Source organism: Juglans regia, chromosome 3 (genome assembly GCF_001411555.2).
Source record: "Juglans regia cultivar Chandler chromosome 3, Walnut 2.0, whole genome shotgun sequence".
Taxonomy (NCBI): Eukaryota; Viridiplantae; Streptophyta; class Magnoliopsida; order Fagales; family Juglandaceae; genus Juglans; species Juglans regia.
This window is the reverse complement of record NC_049903.1, coordinates 29565174-29587943: the sequence shown is the minus strand read 5'-3', so window position 1 is coordinate 29587943 and position 22770 is coordinate 29565174. Positions and strand designations below refer to the sequence as shown.

General features: G+C 39.2%; 1 protein-coding gene and 1 pseudogene across 3 annotated transcripts; both read right to left on the bottom strand.

The window, feature by feature from the left end:
* Nucleotides 1-4041: 4041 nt before the first annotated feature.
* Nucleotides 4042-15576, bottom strand: LOC109011114 (annotated as a pseudogene).
* Nucleotides 15577-16833: 1257 nt separating this feature from the next.
* Nucleotides 16834-22435, bottom strand: LOC109011112. Of its 3 annotated transcripts, none has more exons than XM_018992180.2 (6): nt 22221-22435; nt 20951-21176; nt 17855-19160; nt 17705-17773; nt 17375-17573; nt 16834-17264 (listed from the first exon to the last, which is right to left on the bottom strand). In XM_018992180.2, the coding sequence occupies exons 3-6, from the start codon at nt 19091-19093 to the stop codon at nt 17194-17196; spliced, it is 1578 nt and encodes a 525-aa protein (XP_018847725.1). In that variant the 5' UTR covers nt 19094-19160; nt 20951-21176; nt 22221-22435; the 3' UTR covers nt 16834-17193. The 3 variants fall into 3 exon arrangements, with proteins under 3 accessions (XP_018847725.1, XP_018847723.1, XP_018847724.1); XM_018992178.2 differs by having other exon boundaries at nt 17855-19108; XM_018992179.2 differs by having other exon boundaries at nt 17705-17770; nt 17855-19108.
* Between the last annotated feature and the right edge of the window lie 335 nt (nt 22436-22770).

The window sequence follows — 22770 nt, the reverse complement described above, 5'->3', positions numbered from 1 at the left end:
CTTAAGGTGAGTCCAACCCTAATGTGCTGCTCGGCCCCCTTGCAAATGCAAGGGCAAACAAGGCGAGTCCAACCTGAATGTGCTACTTGAGCTCCTCGAAAGACTTAGGGTGGGTCCAGATTATCATGTTTTTTCAAATTTGGTGAGGCAAAGCCACTGAGTTTTTATAAACGAGTTAAGTCTTCTACTTTGAATGTCCGTCACACAAGTTTTTATTTGTTCACAAGTTTACGAGTCCTAAGAACCACTTAACCTCCCCAACACCTTGTTATCTCATGTCTAAACTCAGGTTATCTGTGAGGATTGATCCAAGTTATTTGCACGACAAAAGAATCATGGGTATCAAACAAGAATCAAAGTGTCATTAACATACATGGCGAACAAATACATGGCGTAAAGAGCGTAGACAAATACAAAGCAGAAAGAAAGAAGATCTATGGTATAAGAAGGCTACGGAGTCAGCCGGCTGGATCATCTGAAAAGGCATCTGGCATCCATTCAAGGCATATAAAGGTTCTGTGTTCCAGCGCCTTCTGGTCCAGCAACAGATCCACCAGGTTAAGAGACCTTAAGTCACTCTACAGATTCTCTAGCACATGGTCATGCATCCTCTTTACTCTATGTAGTCATGCAACCAAGCCTCATTCCAGACGAGAGATGCTTGCATCAGTTAGGCATTCAGATGCAAAACCTAGCTATTCAAGTCATCCACTTCGCTCCGCAACTAGCAAACGAGTACCTGGCTAGCAGAGAGTCGGCACTCCACTTCGGCCAGCTTGGTAGCAGCCTTGTCTGCTCGGGCCTTCTCGTCTTTCACCAATTGGGACTTGGACTTGAGCAACTCTGTCTTATTCTTCAAAGAGTTGAAGAGGGAGGCAAACTCCTTATGGAGCCAATCGTACGACCGGATCACGAAGTTGCGTTTCTCTCTCAGTTTTTCCAACTCCATCACTCAGGCGTCCAGCAACTCCTGTTGGTTGGCCTAAGCCTCACTCTAAAGCGCGGCCTTGAGCCTGTTCTGTCCAACTTCCTCCCGAAGCTTGGTGAAATCTGCTTTGTCCATTTACTTCTATCAACGAAGTCAAGCTATCCTATTGCACCTCCGTAGTCGGAGTAACTCGACCTTGACAAGGTTCTCCTCCAACTCTCCTTCTCCTCCCTCTCTCGCTTTGCATAACGCAAGGCTATCCTTACCATGGAATTGAGTGTCTGGTTTTCTCCTTCCAAAGCCTCCCAGTCGGCTACTATGAAAGTTGTCAGCTTCTTCGACGCCTAGCTCAAAAGAGAAGTAAAGTTAGAAGGCCTAGAGCTAAACCTGTAGAAACAAGATAGAATACAGCACCATGGCACATACCCCTGGAAAAGAGATCTCTGAGAGACCTAGCCATCTCGCGGATGAAGTCCTCACATGTCCTTCCCGACCCCGACGAATTGGAGACCGGATCTTGCCCTTTTTCCGAATTGAAGGCTGACCTCACCGCCGCACTCGGGTTCTGATCTAGGCTCATTGGACTCGCCCACGGTCCCCATGGACTCCAACCCAGTGGACAGGGTCTGTTCTGACAGCTGCCCTTCCCCTTGGCCTGTGGGTGGCCCACTCCTTCCTGAATGTAACACTACGGTCTCAACACCAGACAGGGTGGGCGAGACCTCAATGCCCTCCGCCAATTGCTCCCCAGCTCTCGAGTCGAGTGCAACGATCGAGTCCTCCCCTGTCCCCCTTGACAACATCCCGCATCAACCTCTAGTAGGGAGGACGAAACTTCATTAGCCCCCGTCATGACCACCTTGACCACGAGTCCTTGCAGGACGGTCAACTCTTCCCAGTCCTTAGCCGTCTCTAACTTGGCCTCACCCTCCTACTCCCTCTAGTCTCCCTCTTCAACCGTGGTAACTTGAGACTCAACCTCCTAGGAAGCACCCACCAAGGCAACCTCATGTTCAGAAGAATATTTTATTAGGGACTTTGGGATAGATACCATATCCCTGTCGAGGTCCAAGGCCCCCACCTCCTTGCCAGCCTACCCTTATTCCCCATAAATGGGGAATCCCTCAACACCCTCTTCGATGGCCTCCGAAGAGGGAACCATTTCGATGTTTACAAAGGGTGGCAAAACACAAACTTTGGACTCCCTGGGAATGGTACCCAAGAGCCATAGAAATGAAGCGTAAGCCTCTCTTGGGCCCGGGTAAGGGTCTCAAACACCCTCACTTCATTAGCCAGAATGGATGAAGATGTAATTTTTTTTTTTTTTTGGGGGGGGAGGGGCGGGGCAGTGGAGGGACCTTGGTGAAAGAAGCCACAGCCTGAGGGACCTATGCTATATCATCGGCCGCTAAAACCTCCCGAACTACCTCAATGACCCTTGCCATGATTGGCGAGGTAAATGGTGCCACCCCTTTGGAATAGAATGTGGCAGGACAACAACAGAAACCTTCAGAACAAGCTCATAAGGTTTGGGATGACAAACTACAACGTGATGGGATGACTGCCCAATAAGAGATAGTGGGGCAGAGTCCCCGCTATTGTTTGCCATCTCCTGCGCCCGAGCTTTCTTCCCATTTCCCTCTACTAGCGGGCTCGAGGGCCGCTTCTGACCTTGATGTGTGGAGCCCCACATGGGAATGGTACGGTCATCATAGCGGGTATGCAATGGGGGGGCCAAGTATCTCCTTATGTTGGCCTCGATCAGCAAGGTCTCGGAGTAAACGTTGTCCAAGTGTGGCTTGGCCCAGGCATGCACAATCTCTAATCGGGCCTCCTCCTCAGGAGTCACCTTTGGCTTTATCTCTTTGTCTATCGGCATGACCCCCCATATAGCCCTCACGGGGTACTCCCTCCATGCAATTTGCCCGACAGGGAACTCCAATCCCTTGCCAGACACGAAAAAGAATCTTCGGTTCCAACCCATGACCGGTTCTACTAAGCTTCTAGGTGCACCACTACCTACCCAGGGTGGGAACGGAAGCTACAAGTGTTCCCATTGTGTTTTAGGATGTTGTGGGCTGAGAGGAACTCCTAGGCAGTGAGATCTAGGTGCTTGGGATCAACCTCCCCCAATGCCCCTACGCCAAGCTATACAACAACACACCAAAATTTGCCACGTATTGGGGAGGAGCTGCGCGGCAGCCAAGCAGAGGAAGTCTAGGACCTCGCGAACTGGTCTATGCAACTTTCGAGGCTAAACACTAGGAATCCATAGCCCCTTCATGGGCTCCAGGAACCTCCAAGACTATAGAATCGAGAAAACCATAGGAGGCCTTCAATGATCGCAAGGTCGTGAAGGACAACTCTGACCTTCAGTTGACACCCTCAAATAACTGGGATGCCTCACCAGCTAGCAATGGGTTGTCATAAACAATGCAACGCACGACAGGGCGGGAAGTATTCTTGGCGGCCATCAGAACAGGAAGAAGAAGGAAAGTAAGAGAGAAAGAAGAAGAGCTCCAAAGGAGATGCAGATAAACAAACCAAAAAAGGAGGAAAATGGGGCTTTAATAAGCCTCATATGCCACTATGGGACTGGCCTAAATGGCGTGTAAGACACACTACATCAAGAGACGTGGACATGACCCAGACTGTTGTACGCACTCCACGAAGCAACGTGGGAAAGGGATCGTTTCTTGGATTAACCACGCAAGAGGAACCCAGCAGGCGTAATCAAGTGCGCATCAGATCTGCCATAAACACACCACCCAAAAAAAAAGATGAGAAGAAAAGTAGGAAGAAAGAAGAAGAGGAAAAGGCACAACAATGGAACTCCCGCCGAACAAGTTCAGCAATAATTGGCGGAGTAACTGGAAGGGATATTTTCTACCAGGCCCATTCTTAGTATACTTTGGCCCAGTAACCGAGCCCGCCCCAGACCAAATCTCATTGTTCTAAAGGCCTTAGGGTCATTGACAGGGCCCAGGAGAGATAGGACCCACCTACTCTGACAGATGGAAAAAGGGTACGAAATGTAGGAAACCATACGCTAAGGACATATAGGACCCACCTACTCTGACGGTCCCCATCGCACCTCGCATAAAGGAATTACATCATTGTGCCAACAAAAGACACGCACGACCTATCAACAGGACTCACCCAGGGAGCCACACAGCATTAATGACTCAAACCCAGGAGACACACCACATTAATGACCTTGCCTCAGAAGACCACATCGCATTAAATGCTCGTACTATGGCAAGCATGGCGGGGCGGCTTAAACCTGACAGGGGTCCCCCCCCCCCCCAAAGGACAGCATCATTCGCCCACCATCAGGACTCACCCAAGGGGCCACGCCGCATTAATGGCACAAACATTGGAGCTACGCCGCATTAATGACCCTGCCTCAAAAGAGCACGTCACATTAAATGCCCAGACTATGGCAAGCATGGGCGAGACTGCTTATACCTAATAGGGTACCCCCCGAAGGACTTAGTATAAAAGCCTCATCCCAGGTACGAAAAATTCTCTCTGGATTCTAGATACAAAATCCTTTGAGATACACTAAAGGATACTGACTTAGACATCAGAGGCTTCCAAGACCACCCCGAGCCCATCTTCTTCTTTGTATTTTCAGGTGACGATCCCGGCTAGAGTTGCTGGAGTCTTGTCCAAGCGTTCAAAATACAATGTTAACAGATTGGACTATGGAGGATGGGATTGATCAATGGATTTTGAGGATGAGATTGTGTTATATGGGCTGTGGAGGATTAGAATATTGTGTGTAATGATTTGAGTAGTTGATTGTAATATGTCAATTTGGGACTAATTTAAGGTTTCAGATTGAAACCCTAAATTAAGTTAGGGTTTCAAAAGTGAAACCCCTAACCTAATATGATCTTGGGGTTTCACTTTTGAAACTCCATACTATTTTGGGGTTTCGAAACTGAAACCCCAATCAATTGTGATTTGTATAATTATATGATTTTAAGTGTTATGTGATTTTGGCATCATGTCAGGTATTTGTGACTTTGTGAGTCAACTACATGGATAGTGGGTCAAGTCTAAATACAAGCACTAGTGCTAGCTCCATTACCCCTACCCCTACCCCTACCCCTACCACTACCAATACCAATACCCATACACCAACCCTACCCCTACACCCATGGGCCCACCAAAGAAGAAACTCACTTCAATTGTGTGGAATCACTTCACCGAGTTAGAGGGTGGTAACCCAAATGACCCACAAGTCAAGGGTAATCATTGTGGTAAGGTGTATGGATGTCACTACGAAAAGACATGGTACATCCCAATTAATAGTCCACTTAGAAGAATAATGCAAGAATAGTCTAATTAGATGTTCTTTACAAGAAAAAGAGACAATCTAGATTAGATATTGGACTTAAAAAAATGGTGGATAGGAGTAGTGGGAGAATGTTAAAGGGATATACCAAATATGATCCAGATAGTCATAATAGACGAGCTACCCTTTCAGTTTGTGGAGGTGAAGGGTTCCAAGCATATTTTAAGTTTTTGGAACCTAGGTTTGACATTCCTTCTCGCCACACAATGGTGAATGATATTATTAAATTATACGGTGTATAGAAAGATTTGTTGAGAAACCAATTAGGGGGTCAAAAAGTTTGCCTCACCTCTAATACATGGATATTGGTCAAAAACTTGAACTATATGTCTTTAACTATCCATTTTGTAAATTATGATATTTGGCAATTAAACAAAAAGATCCTTAAGTTTTGTTTAATTGCCAATTACAAAGGTGAGACTATTAGGAAAGCTTTGGAGATCGTAATAAAGGAGTGGAGGTTGGAGCGGGTTATGACAATAACGATTGACAATGTCTCGTCTAATGATACCGCACTTGAGTATCTTAAGAATAAGTTTAGAGAGGACAATAAGTCAATTATGGGTGGTGAGTATTTATATGTTCAATGTGATGCACATGTCCTAAGTCTTATTGTGATCGACGGTTTGAAAAATATTCATGATTCGGTTGCAAGAGTTAGAAGTGAGGTGAGGTTTGTGAAGTCTTCATCGGCTAGGTTTGGTAAATTCAAAGTGTATGTTCATGTTGTGGGTATTGAATGAATGAAGGGGTTGTGTCTTAATGTTCCGACAAGATGGAACTCAACATTCTTGATATTGGAGATGACCGAGTATTATAGAAAAGCCATTGACCTAATGGGTGACGAGAACATGCAATATGTCAATCACTTTGAGGATGATGAGAGATTTAGACAGCCCAAGGATGATGATTGGCAGGTTTTCATAGAATTTTTTAGGCTTTCATTTAGATGACATTACATCCAATGAATATTGTCCATAAGTATGGGTCTTTGTACATTACATCCAATGAATATTGTCCATAAGTATGTCAAGTGAATGGACAATTGGATAAAATGTGCAAGAGTGTTGATCTTACTTTGTGGAATATGGCAATAAGCATGAGAACTAAGTATGAGAAGTATTTAGGAGATTTGAGTAGGATCAACATTTTCCTATATACAGCTATTGTTCTTGACTTGCAATAAAAAGTTGATGACATGGTATATGGCTTGGAAATGGTCAACAGGAAGGCATGGGCAGTTCATATTGTGACAAGGGTTAAGGAAACTCTTAATAGATTGTTTGATGAATTTTTCGCATTCAAGTGCAGTAATATTTGAGCACCTACACCTACACTTACCGTATCACCTCCTCCTGAAGTTGGGATAGCGAAAAAGTATAGGTGAGCTAAGAGGTATGAGAATGTTTCCAAGTTTCGAAAGACTTCATATAGCCAATCAGAGTTGGATAGATCAATGTTTTGAATACCGTTTCGGTCGAGGTACTGAAAGGAGATATTTCGATACCGGTACCGTTTCGGAATAGTTTATATATGAATAAATTATATATATAAATATATATATATAAATTATATTCTAAAATAATAGTTTATATATGAATAAGTTATATATAAATTATAAATAGTCTAGCCTGAAATGTGAGTTCAAAAAATGAGCTTGCAATTTGAAAAAATGAAAAAAAAAAAAAGAGTAAAGGCTAAAATATCAACCAATACAGGCCGAAACGGCCGAAATTCTGACCAGTATGAAACTATATCCTTCTCTATACCAGCTATGCCACAAAAACGGTATATTTCAGCCATACCGATCGGTACGGTACGAAATTCAAAACTTTGGGATAGATACTTGGTACTGGAGATGCACCCATTTACACGGCAATTTGATATCTTAGCTTGGTGGAAAGTCAAAGTCGTCAAGTATCTCATCTTTAGAACGATAGTCTATAATATTTTCGTCATCATTATTACTATCGTAGCCTCAAAGTCTGCCTTTAGCACCAAGGGATGCATATTGGATCAATTCTGGAGTTCATTATCTCCTACTATTGTGAAGGCTTTGATTTGCACTCAGAATTGGGTCAAGGAGAAACTAATTCATATTCTAGATGTAGTAGACTTTGAGGAGGCAACCAAGGAGGAGGGTGGTAATCTGCCTAGATCCGGTATTCGCAACCTCTTAATTTATTATTTTGTTTTTGCTTATAATATATTTTGGTAGAAGGTATTTGACACCAAATTTTTCGCCACAAAATGAAAATATTTCCCACGATTTTTTGCCGGCAATTGTTTTGCTATTTGAGACCTTTTTTTTTTTTTTTTTTTGCTGCCGCTCACCTGCGGTACAAAACGCTGACAAAACACATTTAGAGCAATTTTCCTGCTATTTACCGCGAGTTGTAATCGCGGCAAAAAGCCTTATCTGCTATACCAACCGTAAAAGTTTTTATTTTGAAATGCATAGAGACTAGCTAGGAGTAATTAGTTCTAAAGCGAACTAACCTGATTGTAAATTGAGTGACAATGATCATTTGTTTAAGCTCATGATTATATTGGTGTTAGTGTCAAAATTCAAAAAATTATTAATAAATTCGATTAACTCTAACTAGCTTTTGGGATTGGATTGACACCTTTTAAAGAATGTTACATCTAGGAATTATAAAACTCATCCTACAAACTTACGCGTATCAATTCATAGGATGATAAATGAGTACATAAGGTTATCTCAGCTTGATTATATGATAAGTCAAGCACAAGTTAGGGAATCTAAGCCTTGCTATTGCAAACAAGATAAATGTGCCATTTTGTGGTGCAGGTTTTGGTTGGGGAAAGACTGCATATGTGGATCCTGTGTGTGTTTTGGAATATTGATGGCAGATAATTAATTATGCCAAGTCTTGATTTTGATGGATCTCTCGTCATACCAATATGTTTACAAATAGAATGAATGGATTCTTGTAAGAATTCCTTCTACGAGAATTTGAATAAGAATCCATCAGCAATATTTGCTTAGTTGTAATGATAACTAAGAATGGAAGTCTTAATGAGGAATTTAAGCCCTTTGTGATAAAGAATAAGAGGTCTTCATCATCTGCAAATTTGCCAGATTTTCAATTTAATTCATCTATTGGTGGTTGTAAAGTAAGTTTATAGATGATTTAAGTTATTTTGCTGAAATTATATTCATCTATAAAATCAAACACTTGAAATATATAGGACCAAGGTGGAGAGTTTACATCAAAAAAATTAAAATACATTTAGAAGATGTTACACACCTCAAGTTGCTTAAAGAGAAATATATAGAAATTGCTACCTCGAGATGAGCACCTCCATTGAAGAAAAGAAGAAGAAGCTAAGAGAAATAGAAATAAAATTTGCATTAACTTTCTGGATAGCTGAAAACTAGAGCCCTTGGCTCATATATAAGGAAGATGACCCCTACATGGGCTCAGGCTAACACAACTAAAAGCATACAAGAAAATAAAACTAAGGGCCCAAGCCCACTAGCTACATTATAGTCCAAATAACCTGCTAAATCACGATAAAAGCAATTGAAAATGGAATTAAATTGGCCCAAGCACTTCATTCGTGGGTTGTGACAAACCATCCTCCATAGAAGCACCTTGTCCACAAGGTGCGATATCCTTGTCCACAATTGTCCCACCACCCGGGTTAAAAAAGAGAATTTTCTTTATACTTCCTATGACTCCTACTTGTTTCAGTTTCTTTCTTTCCTCTAGGATCCTTTTCTCTTCCTCTAGCTGAGTGTCTCCTAAGCCAAACTGTTCACAGGATTGTGGGAGTTCATCTTGAGTGATGTATCCACTCCTTTCTTTGTGGAAGTATGAGAAGGTTGCATGCCAATGATCCTCCCTCTGGATCTTATTTAGATAGAGCAATGCTGCTATGACCTCCCCATAGTCTAAGGTACCCCTGTTGTCAATATTTATAGCTTGCATCAATCCACTAATTTCATAATCCTTAAAAATTCATCGCACTCTATCCAAACTGTTTTTTAGTTCCTCAAAGGTGATTTGTCCATTGTCATCTGTGTCTATCATCTTGAACATTTCCTTCAGACCTGCAATTTCCTCTTCAGACAAGCTTCCGGCAATGACTTTGATAACCATTTTCTTTAACTTGTTCATGGCAAAAATTTGCTTCAAGCGAGTTAGAATTGCATATTCAAGAGGCTTATCCAAAGCAACACCATCAACCTGAACCCAAAGGTGACCAGGAACTTCCTCGGTTGTCAGTCGCTTCTTAGGATCTCTTACAAGCATTCTTTGAACTAGATCCTTTGCACTTTCTGATATACTAGCCTATGGTTCTGATATGAAGTCAAGTTCCCCTTTCAAGACTTGCTCAAAAAATCCTTGCTCAAAAAGCTCCATAATAACCACATGGACAGCCAGATTTAGTGGCATGCACCGACGAGGAGATATAACATAGCATTTGATATTGAAAAGGGTAAAAAAAGAGCTATGCTCCCTCCCTCTATCAAAAGGCTCAAAAACACCCCTGAGTGGTATTTCCTCGAACAACTGAGGGGCAGACATCTTACATAGTAGAAGTCTATAAAGTAGTGTCGCCTTAGAAAACCCCATCCATCGATTTTGTGATCTCTGAAACAACATCAAGACAAGCAAATATCAAGTTTCCATCACATAAAGGGTGTTTGAAGGGTAAAGAAGATACCAAAATTCCCTAGAAGTAAATTGGGGTGAACTTGATGGCCCTAGAAAATTTTGGGAAGAACTTCCCACCTGGTTTCCACCATTTATAGGCGCATGACTAACCAAAGCAGAACACTGGGACCAGAGGGTGCCCCATCTCCATAGCTATGCGAACAAATCCTCTTCTCTTCTTGAGGAAGGCAATCTCAGAACCCTGCTCCATATGAAAGGTCTCTTGTACTCCCCCTAACACTATGATGCAACTATAACCAGCATCTAAGAGGGAGACAAAATGTTTCTTTGCCGCTGGAGTAAGACCTACCATGTCCATATGTGCGTCAAAAAAGGTGTGTAGAACACAGCCCTACTTGTGAGGACCTTTATCTTTGGGAGTGGCACGAAACCTTTGGGGTCAGCAAGTGCAACAACGCCAATGGGAAAAACTAAATGTGGTTCATAACCAAAGACATAAGGACGATCATAATGGAAGGCATGTAGATCCTCTATGTGCAGAGTAACTAGGAAGTAATTGCAAACATGCTTACATATATACCTAGACACTCGTCGTCCCAATCTGTTTTTCTCATCAATGAGAATGACCATAAGAATTCCAATATCCCTCAGAGGCAATACATCACGCATAAACGAAGCAAAAAAAAATTTACCCCTCCAATTCATAGCAAACTCAAGCCCACCCCTTATGGCCTCAATCTCATAATGCAAGACTTCAGCATTATCTAAGACACCAACCTTCAAAAGTTGAACCACCTTAAAGCTCCAGGCCTCAAATAGCTCATTAAAATCATCGTTATTCACATCCACTCTAAGTTTTGCAAGAATAGGGCTTCAGTAATAATGACTCTCTAGTGGCCCAAATAAGGATGCCACGGCCATAGATCCCGTACAGCTTGCTCTTCGTTAGCCTCCACTGTAGCACAAGCAACCTCCCAGTGCAGCTTTGCAATCCCCTAAGTAGGAAGTCGCAGTTGACTAGGGCCTCTAGCACTATAGAGTAGTCGTTTCTCCGTCTTCAGACCAACGCAACTTGTTGGAGCTCGATGGTCGACTGGCTCCTGAGCTGCACGAATGTGTCCTGCAACTTGTTGACTATGGGAATCCTCGAGTGGCCTAGCAGCGAGGCTGACAACGTCGACGAAGGTGGCTGAGGAGCTGAAGAGACTACCTCGTCTGCCATGGATGAATAGAACTGGTATGGATGTAATTGAGGTGGCAATAGATATTTAACTACCCCTAAGGTTAAAGTTTTTGAGAGATCCACAGTTTGGGATTTAGTATGGTTGGTTTTTTGTGGTAAGGGTAAGGAGTCGAGAAATTGAAATTTGATCCCACTGGGGTCAAACTTCCATCTGATGGCTAGGCCTTCTCATTTTACAATTAGTGTGTAGTTATTGCTAGGAACGACCGACGAATATGAAAGAAACAGGAAATAATCTCTACGTGGAAGGAAAAGAAACGGGAGTCGGAAGGGGAGTGCTGAGAATTGGGAAATCAATTTCTGATTTCTAAAAGGGTTTTTGGGAACATAAGAAAGAGTCATCTCTGGATAACACTTAGCTCGTTCTTCCTCTTCTTGCAGAGCACAGAGTTGGCTTTCCAGATTTGAGAACTCTTCATTGAAGTTGTTCTGAAAATTTTCAAAGTTGTTCTTGACATCTTTAAATGTCTGGAAAATAACATCTAAACGTTGTTGTGATTGTTCGACTTGCTCTCTGATGTTGAGTAAGGATGAAAGAATTTTTTTTCTATTTCCATTGATTGATGAAGCCAATGCCAAGGAAAGCCTGGCTCTAGATACCACTTGTAACACACCTAAAGTTGCTTAAAGAGAAATACATAGAAATCACTCACTTCGAGGAGAGCACCTCTATTGAATAAAGGAAGAAGATGATAAGAGAAAAAGAAATAAAATTTGCATTAACTTTCTGGATAGCTGAAAACTAGGCCAAGTACACAAGGAATATGACTCCTACATGGACCCAGACTAACACAATTAAAAGCATACAAGAAAATAAAACTAAGGGCCTAAGCCCACTAGTTACATTGTAGTCCAAATTACCTGCTAAATCACAATAAAAGCAATTGTAAATGGAATTAAACTGGCTCAATGCCCATGGTCCAAGCATTTCATTCATGGGCTGTGACAGAAGAGGATGCCAACATTCATTGCAAATCATTTCCCTATGATACCCCACCAAAATGATCAGATAGTCGAAAGAAAACATACGCATACAGTTAAAAAGGTGCTAATTACTTTATTATCACGTTCAAATCTCTCTCATAGGGTATTGGTATACAGATGCTTTCTAGAAAACAATATATTGGATAATTCATCTACCTACACTTCTTTCTCAACTTCGTATCTCCATACACAACTTTTTTCTATCAAGCCACTCGATTGCAAGACTAATCTTTGGTTGATGATATCCTCTTCTCAATCCTTACACTATCCATGCATTAAAATATCTTCATTTGTTAATTAGACGTGATCTCTAATACTTTTTTGCTTAAACTATTGGGTAAATCTTTATGGAACAATCAGTTGGTTTCCTTGATTAATTAATTGAACCAGATTGGAGTATGCCCTCATAAATCATGATAATATACGACTCGGAGCAGGCGTCTAGGGCTTGATTTATTAGTCATCTCTCTCAAGCTCTCCTCACGCTGAGGTTTGTTCAAACATCTTTGATATGGTTGATGTGGCCCATTCACCCTTGAATCATGCTAGCTATCCTCTAAACAACTCAAGGAAACTCATATCTGACAACATAACTTGAGATCTTTGTCTCAACATACAGCACTTGTAATACATATTTGTAATATATATTGGTGATTTGTTTTATTTAATTTGTTTTATTGTATAACATGCAAGATTGTTGCATACTTTAGAATAAATGTGTGTGTAGTATACGATATAATGAAAAGAGCATGATCAAAAACTTTTCTTTCCAAATTATATTTCTTTTATTAGTTTATCTTCTGCTCAGATTTGTAGCAAACCCTTTACTTTCCACCCCCAATGAGCAGCAGATACATTGGATTCTCTAAAGAAAGTAATACATACAATCTTTCTCCCAAATTTAGATCCACCAATATCTTTGAAGAAGAATATATATAGCTGTGACAGATATATATATATATATATATATATATATTCTGTCCTAATTTTCACCCCATTTAATACCTTTCCAAACACTACAATCCTCATCGTCCATTTTGATACCCCCTCTCTCTCTATAATATAGTTGTGCATTTGAATTTGAATTTACACCACATCCAGATCAAATATGCGCTCTTTCTTTCATATTATATATATATATATATATATATCCCAAGTTCCTTTTAGTTGTTTTGCCAGTATAATAATATGTAGATTATATGAAAATATAAAACAGTAGTAATAGTAAAGTTAATTAGCAAAGTTAGATCTTTGTGTTTACATTTGTTAATGTGATAAAAATTGCTCAACAGGCCAAAAGGGGAGAGAGAGTCATTCTCAGCCCACTGTGGTGACTTGGGCCTCGATCGGCATTGTATGGAGCCCCCGGCAGTATTTCGGTGCAACTGTATGGCGGCGATGCATACGTCCATGGCGGTGAACGGAAAATAAGTATAAAGAAAGTAAAAGAGATGACACCAAGATTTACGTGATTCGTCATCAGGCCTACGTCCACTGGGGTTTGAAGATGAGAAATCTACTATAATATTCTTGTTTACAATCTCTCATGGTCTCTCATATTTTACTGTACACTGGTGATGCTGAAAATAATTTTACTAGAGAAGAGGTCTTCACTAGAGCTCCTCTATTTGAAGGAGCCGATGAAGAGGAAGAAGAAGCACTGAAGAAGAAGAAGATCCAAAGAAGGAGAAAAAAGAGCCTTTATTTATCTGATTGTCTTTACCCGCATGCACCCCCTACAAGTAAGGCCAAGTCTTTGCGTGTCTGACTCCTCTCTAACAGTCCAATGCCTCCTGACTCCCCTGAGCCTTCTAACAGCCCCCCCAAGCTACTAATTTGGTGGGCTGGGAGCAACTTGAGCCTTTTGGCATTTTAGATAAGTCATGAGGAAAATCTAGGTTTTCAACCTTTTTGTTAAATTTAACTGTGGGATGAGATTGAAAAAAATATAGTCATTTTGCTATAAACTTTTTATTTTAGTAATTTGTGGTGCAATTTGAAAAAAAAAATAGAATAGTTTAGATGTGCAAAATGAAATTCTCCTTATTTTTTTTTCTCGCTCGATTAATTCTAGTGCATGGTTTATTTTCTCTGTCTATTGGTTTTCTTCTCTTCCATCCCGTGTTTGTTTGACACATATATGTTAAAATTGGTTTTCTTATTATGTAATGATAGTTCTAGAGGGACACAAAAATGATTTCAAGATAGGTCCACATGAATAATCACTAATATATTATTCATGGAGAAACTTCTATGCAAGTTGGCAACAATGCGCAAGGAAAGAAGATAACTCAATACCAAGTAATGGAATATAATTCAGCATACAATAAAAATGATGTATCATTATTACATTCTCAATTGTCACCTATCAATGATGATTAAATTTCAAAAGGTTTCCTCTAAAGTGTGAATTTGCCTCCACTAATTAGATTATAATTGGATGTTTCATAGTAAGTGTGAAGTAAAATGATTAAAAAATGAGAGAGAAAACGCAGATCCCATACGATGCGATAAAAATTCTTGCACTAACACAATGAAATAGTGCAAGATATTTTACCGCATCGAGTGGATTTCCCCCTTGATTGTATCAAGACTCAAGTGTGAATTGTCTCCACTAATGATGCACAGGGAAAATGACAAATGACATGAAAATGTAATGACACAGAGTTTGGTCAATATCTACATTAATTTCTTTAAGCTGAAGCGTGACAAAATATCATCTGAGTTTGGATCCGATGGAAGAAAATGACATAGTGTTCGTTTCCAAGACAAAGTTATGACTTAGGATCTTAAGCACATGGCCAATGAGCGCATCCCACACTACCTGACTCGATAATCTTGCACTGAATCGGCAATGACGCCTAGCATCTCATCCCCTTCTAGGACATTGATTTGGCAGGAGAATTTGCGCCAAGGCTGAATCGCTTCATATGTCAAAAAGGTGAGCGCATTTACAAAATACACTACTAATTTTATAATATTTATTACTGATTGGTAGGCATGTACAGTCCGGTTCGATCGGGTTTTGAACATATTTTAGAACCGAACTGATAATGTACCAATTAGGCAGTTATACCCTTAAGCCAGTATTTCCAATTTTACCGCTTCAATCCGATTTTTTCGGTATAGTATATAGTGTATATATATATATAATAATAATATAGAGATAATATATTGTAGTCTATTATAATTGTATTATAGACTATTGTGATATATTATAGCATATTATAGTATATAGTGATATAGTATTAGTATTAGTATAACTACTAATACAATAGACTATAGTGATAATATATAGTTATTTATATAAGATTTTAAAAATTTAATATTATATTAATCAGTAATTTATCATATAATATAAAATTATTTTATATAAGTATATAAAGATCATATAAAATCATATAAGAATTATATTATATATTTATCAGTAATTGTTTTATACACTATAAAAAAATTAAAATATATATATGAATCGGTCTAGTCCGGTTTGGTTCAGTGTTAGAAAAAAGAAAACTGAAACCAGATCAATTTCGACCGGTTTTGAGAAAAACGGAACCGATACTGAACCATACCAGACCAAACCCGATACCAGACCAAACGGTCCAGTTCACCAATTTTTTTTTTAGCCCTAGTTGTCATAAGTGATGTATATGCTTTAAACTCGATATCATAATCCAAGTTAGCTTTCTAGATGGATTGAGGTTTGATTGTTATGTTAGTTAGCATAGCAATATCTACAATCCTTAGAACTTTTTTCGACATGATTTTGGTATAGAGGGGTGTTACAACCACAAAGAAATTACACAAAAATAATACCACAAACTGACATGATTTCATGTAATTCGTCAAATCTGCTTTACAATAAAGGTAACTTTAGAATCTGACCAACCAATTCTTGTGTAATCACTTTATGACTAGAGTATTTCTCTTTGGTATATTTTAATTGAATAATTTGCTTTAATTTGACCATGGCTACTCGAGAATTATATAAAATGTCATATTTAAATCTTATGTAATTAATTTATTACTTCACTTTTTTGTTGCATAATACTCTAATAACTTGAGTTAATAGGCTAGCTAAATATATTTGCCATTTTGCTTTTTAAAGCTTTTTTCTTTTTGTATTTTATCGATTTGTAGTTATTAAACATCATCTCCAAAAATGTATGATTTTACTACAGTCAGGCGAGAACTTGCACTTTGTGGCTAAGTGCAGAGGCTCTTAACGGTGTTTGCACTCAAATACACTCCTAGCGCTCTCACCAATTATGTTCCCTCAATCTTGCACCATCTGTCCTCCACAGCCAGTCAACACCCAGTCTCTTAGGTTCTTTTTATTGTTAACACTAACAAAGCCTCTATTTAAAATTGAAGAAACACTCAATTGATCTGTGAATAAATGCAATAAGACAATTTAACAACCCTACACAACAAAGCTTTAGTCAGGAAAAGAGCAAATATGCATTAAGGAAATCTCTCTCCTCAATAGGTATTTGTTTTCTCCCTTTTCCCAACGTCACTAAAACATGGCTAAACTAGTATCCTGCATGTTGACAACGTCTTAAGTTTCATAACATAGGTGATTTGGCCATGCACCCTACCGTTTCAACACTTGGTTAAAATAGATCAGCACCATAGCTGAGGTACTTCACTTCACACAGGGTTCAAAAAGCATGATGAAAGCCAGAGAGATGTATTATAGTTACCAGTTCCGTTAGTGGGCATATCATATACAACCAATATAACCAAGAAAGATGAGAGAAAATAGCAAAAGCAATAAATAAACGTCCCTTTCCATTAACAACAACTTCAATTTCATTTTCCATTTTGGACAACAAGGACCAAGATTCCAACGTACTTCGTTCTTTTTCTCCCAAACCCCCACCCCCAAATAAGTCCATGTAACTTGTACTCAAAAGCGCTCGAGTTGGTGGTGCAATCACCGGAGTGCGGACAAGGTATAGCCAAAAAGATTACTTCTCTGCACAAAACAAAGATTATCCTACCTCAAAACTTGAGTGAGCTTGCTTCATGACAATTGCTTCCCCTCATCCTTTCCATATATACGCTGAAGTTCACGTGTTGCAGCTAGAAAGGATTCTGAAAGCCAAAAGAAGAGCAGGTGTGATAAGAAAGTAATTTATAAAGCAGAAGAAGGTGGAGAATGTTGGAAAGCAGTAGTGTTAACTCAATTCATAAGTTTGCCTCACCTTTCCAAAGGCGGAAGGACTTCTGATTGATAGGCGAACCAGTTATGGTCTGAATTACTTCAAACAGCATATTTTGAGGAGTGCTCCTAAGCTCTTGGACAATCCCATAAATCGTCTTCCCATTCTCGAAGTATATGTGGTTGTTTGGGTGTTTTGTTTTGCATCCGGCATGACGCTCAAAATCATATGCATTGATAACCTATATAAATCATTAATCAATCAAGTGGGTCCATAGATTGTGCTTAAAGGATCCTTGTAACACCATACATATTTAAAACCTTCAAGAAGTTGATCAGCCTACTCTGTCACACTGAAATTGAACAAGCGTACCTTGGAAAAATTACATGACTGACAGCCACATAGATATCCAGAACCTTTTATAACCCCACGGAGTTCCTTCTAACATGCACAGAATGAACCAGACATGTCATCAATTATAAGCCAATCTGAAAGATGAAATGCATGAGAACTGATAGTTACCTCCCTTGACCAGGCAATATACTTTACAGGGACTCCATCTAGCATACCAGTTGATAGCAAACTTCTGACATTTGACGGGAAGTTGTTTGGAGGAACCTTCTTAGACATTTTTGGGTCATCTTTCTTCTTGGAAATATTTCCAGTCCCCGAAGCAGTTATCTGGGCACTACTTGTATCTGTTTCAGGATTTGATTTAACTAATTCTCTCTCGATTAAAGCTTCTGATCTCTGGACTGAAGGATTGCCCATCAACAGTTCATAACTCGATATGAGCCTTCCAGAGGGATTTGCATCATGATCATCATCATAGCCACCAAAGGAAATGATAGTACTTTCTCCCTTATTATAAGAGTGAGAGACCGAGTTTTCACCTGTATTGTAAGCATGACCAACTGGTACACTAGTGTCCTCCCCCCTATCGAAGATGTGACCAGTTGATATGTTATTGTCATCTGACTTGTAGGTTTGACCAATAGAAATGATACTGTCATCGCCCTTGCTGAACATCTGACTCGATGACATGGTATCAGGGTTTTCTTTGTATATTTGACCCATTGATAAGGAGTCACCCACCTTGTTATAAGGCTGTCCCATTGATATGAAATTGTTATCCACTCGGTCATAGGTGTCAGCTAAAGATATCATCTCAGTTCCTTTGCCATAAGTGAGACCCATTGATATTGAATTGCCATCTGCCTTGTAGGCATGAGATGCTAACATAGTAGTGTCATCCCCCTGATTATAGGCATGTCCCATAGATACAGACATAACATTCTCGGAGTCCTTCACCTGGCTGATTTTAACTTTTCTAAAGGCACCATAGTTTTGACCTAAGCTAGGATCTTCCAGCGTATGTGACATTGATAAACCAAATGATGGATCATTCCCAAATGTATCATCATTAATCTTTCTTCCCATATCCAGTTTTTCGGTGTCAAGTGATGGAATATTTCTGTCATCAATATTAGTGGTCCTGGTTATCTCGGAATCAAATAACCGTTCATTGAATTGACCAGTAAATGACTGAAAACTTGAAGCATTGCCCCATGGAGAGACATTTGAGTTTAACATTCCCGAATATAAATTGTTAGTTGGAACCACTACCGCCTGTTTCTTGTTGGGGAACAGCTCCACCTCCGGGCCATCCATGAACCACTGATGAGAACGCTTCGGCTCAATTCTGGAAGAATTATCATAAGCCATCTCACTATCGTTTAGACATCCAGCACCCTTTGCCATCCAGAAGCCCTGATTCTGGAAACAATCGTCACAAAGACAGACTTACAGAGATGCCCTTACCACATAGCTAATCCAAAAAAGAATAGTGAGAACACCTATTTTGGTGTGAAGGACATAACAAACTATGATCAATGGCACATTCAGGTTGTTTGCATAAAATCCTCTTAACCAAGTAAAAAGAGTAAAAGCGCAGTTATGCGCAAAGACCAAGGTAAGCACATTTACAAAAGCACACTGTTATTATTTTTGTGTGCTCTTAAATCTCAAAAAAGCACACTTCTTTAATTTCTTTTGTTAAAAACAAAAGATATAAAATCTCAGTTCAAGACCCAGAAAAGGATGTCAACAAAATTCTTAGGTATTTCATTGATATTGAAGATCATTTACGTACCATGACGCCGCTGATTGTCATATGTGATGTATATGCTTTGAACCCAATATATGAGTCCAAGTTGGCTTTCTAGATTGGTTGATATTTGGTTGCTTGTGTTAGCATAGAAGTCAATATCTACAATCCATGAGCTTTTCTTTGTCATGGACTTTCGGGTACATTTTGATTCAACCATGTACTTTAATTTAACAATGGCTATCAAGTATCAAATATGTGTATATCTAGTAAAGCACAAGAGAATTATACAAACTGCTACATTTAAATTTAGGTAATTAAATGATTACATGATTGACATGTAGCACAAGATTTTAATCAATTGAGTTATAGGCTAGACAAATTACGACCTGCGTTATTATCATACATCATTTTTTAAAAAGAGCACTATACTTCAATGAAGCGAGCGCTTTGAGCCTGAGCTTTAGATGGTGTTTGTGCTCAAGTGTGCCTAGTGTTTCAAGCAATGCTGCTAATAATCAAATAAAGGGATAAATACAAAAGTGATCTATGTGGTTTACCTAAAGTCAAATTACCTTCTGTGCTTTTCAGCTGAACTTTCTACTCCCTATAGTTTTAAGACTAGTCAAATTAGTCACTCCATTAGAAATCCGTTGGCAAAATATTAACTATGCTTATGTACCATGCCAAATAGGCCATATGTCAAAAAAATAAAAATATAAAAGTAAAACCTTAAATTTAAAAAAAAAAAAAAAAAAAATCAAAGTCCTGAAAAGAAAAGAAAAGAAAAAAAAGAACTGGCAGGGGAAGGTAGCATCTCCTCTCTCTCCACCAGCCACCTCATTGTGGCCCAAAATCAAGCTACCATTGGGAGGCCCTCACAAACCACTCTGTGGCAACTGTAGCCAAAAATAAAGCCAACACGAAAGTTGCTCGCAAAACCAACCTGTGGTGGCCTGGCCGCCACAAAAGTGGCTCGCAGAAAAAACCTGAGGCAGCCTGGATCAGAGTGGCATTACGAGATTTTTTCTTTTACATTTTAAATATTTGTTAGGTTTTTTATTTTTTGGTTTCTTTTATTTTAGGATTTTCTTATTTTATTTTTATGTTTTACTGATACAAGAATTATTTACTTTTATGTTATAACATGTTTTTAAGTTCTAAAATAATCACAATAAAGTCAACATTTTACTAATGGATATCTAACGAAAGTATCAATTTAATCAATCATAAACCAACAGGTAGTGAAAAGATCTATTGAAAAGTACATGAGCAATTTAATTTTAAGGCAAACCACAAGGACTAAATTTGCACTTATTCTTCAAATAAATAAGCAAAAAATTAAGCCTTGACCTTTTCTGCATTATGCATTCTTAAAGACCAAGAAGATGTAAGTAAGGCAGAAGCATCCAAGATCCTTCGGAATGCATTCCAAAGCTCTAATTCCCTAGGCTCATTTAAGAATGCATTCCAAAGCTCTACTTTTAGATTAGAAGAGAATCAAAACATACCATTTTTCTTGTAGTTCGAATTTCTCTCCAATATTGTTCTTGCACTTCCTTTGCAGTCAAATGATTAAGTGAGTAGCTATTCGTATGCCCTTTGGAATGTCTATCTTGTCATATAAAGGCACAAATATTACTCAACAACAAATGACACAAAACCGTTCAACCATTAATTCTTTGCAGAACTCCAGGACATAGAGGACAGTTGAGCTCGCTTCCAGTTATCTAAAACCTATCAGTCAAAGAAAGAATGAAAATATCAGCATAAAAGTAACAAACAACGAAATAGTACACAATTATTTAACCTCATCCTCCGTTTGCTCCTTAAGAAAATCGGAGGAATCAATCTTAAAGTTTCATATTGCAGAAAAGGAAAGGTTGCAATCAAATAAGCCCAATGCAAGAGACTTACTATAAGTGAGAGGTTGAAGCAATTGCATCATAATTAAAAGCAAGTATAAAACTTACAGCCATTAATTAACCTAAAAATCAAGAAATTTTCTTTCCTTTCCCCCATTTTCCCATAATAGAAAAACAAAGACAATAAAACTCTGACCCTAGTGTTCTGAGTACAGAAGATGCGGTGACCTCCGCGACAAGTACCAGTCGCGAGAAAGATCAAAAAGATGCTAGGATTACGGTACGATAAATGATCAGAGATCGAACACCTTTCTGGCGGAGACCAACTGTGAAGACACCGGCGATAGAATGGACGAGGAACGCGGGGAGATCGGGGTAAGTTTTGATTAGATTTGAGGGTTTCCTTAGTAATCATAAGTCTTTTTATTCATTACAAAGGAGTTTAGGGTGGATCAAAAGACATTATCAGCCTGCAGGACTGGAGGAAGTAGGGGGTAACTTCGCAATGGGTATGCTGACTACATGGTGGAGGGGGCGGCTTTTCCCACAAAATCGATAAACCAAAAATCTAGAACCGGGAGCTGCGTTTTCGAATCTATCGGACAAAATTGCTCTTAAACCAAGAAGCGGAGATCCAGAAACGGAAGTCACAGCCAAAAGCACAGAACTAGCTCTTTCTTATAACACCCAAAACCCCCAATTCCAGAACGAAAGATATAGAATTACGAGGGACATTCAGATCCCGGGCTAATAATCGATAAATAGAGAAGACTGGTTACGGATAGAGAACATCGAACGATCACTCTGATCTCAACAATACCAACAAACGTAAATCAGCCCAACAGAACAAAAGCAAAACAAAAAGCCAGGAGGGAGGAAATAATGGAGTAGAGAAAAAAGAACCTCCCTAACTTACCTGTGAAAGAACAAATCTTACTCGGCAAAATCTGCTCGCCAGTGAGAAGCCGAAACACTACGCGCCCAGACGCGCGGCTTCTAGGGCAGGAAGGTGAGACGTGCTGACAGACGGGGAGAGAGCTAAAGAGCTTACGCAGGAGTTGAGCGTTTGTCTGTTTGTTTATTTGAAAAATGGAAGTAGAGGCCTGTTTCAGGTGTGGAGGTGTCGTAGTCCAGAAAAGGAGTTGGAGGCATGAAGTGTGCTTCCTCCAAAACGTGGCCTACTAGTGACTACCATAATTACGCTCATACCTCTATTATTAGATTAAAGTTATACTATATACAGTTAATTTTATATAATTTTTATATATAATTTATATAATTAATCAAAATAATTATTTTATATTAAAAAAATAATGAATCCAATCACATTAATAGGATGATAAAGAATAAAAAAAAATAACTACACATAAAATTTTTGTTAGATAAATAATATTAATGCATGTAAAAGAAAATTAATTTTTTAAAAATAAATCTTTTTTTAAATGATATTAATTTTTTTTAATAAT

Bases quoted from the DNA above. Each gene is read 5' to 3' on its own strand.
- LOC109011112 (XM_018992178.2), bottom strand. The intron at 17,574-17,704 runs GTACGCTTGTTC...TGATTTATATAG, and splicing joins AGTCATGTAATTTTTCCAAG to GTTATCAATGCATATGATTT. The intron at 17,265-17,374 runs GTGAGGCAAACT...TTTGGCTTTCAG, and splicing joins GTCCTTCCGCCTTTGGAAAG to AATCCTTTCTAGCTGCAACA.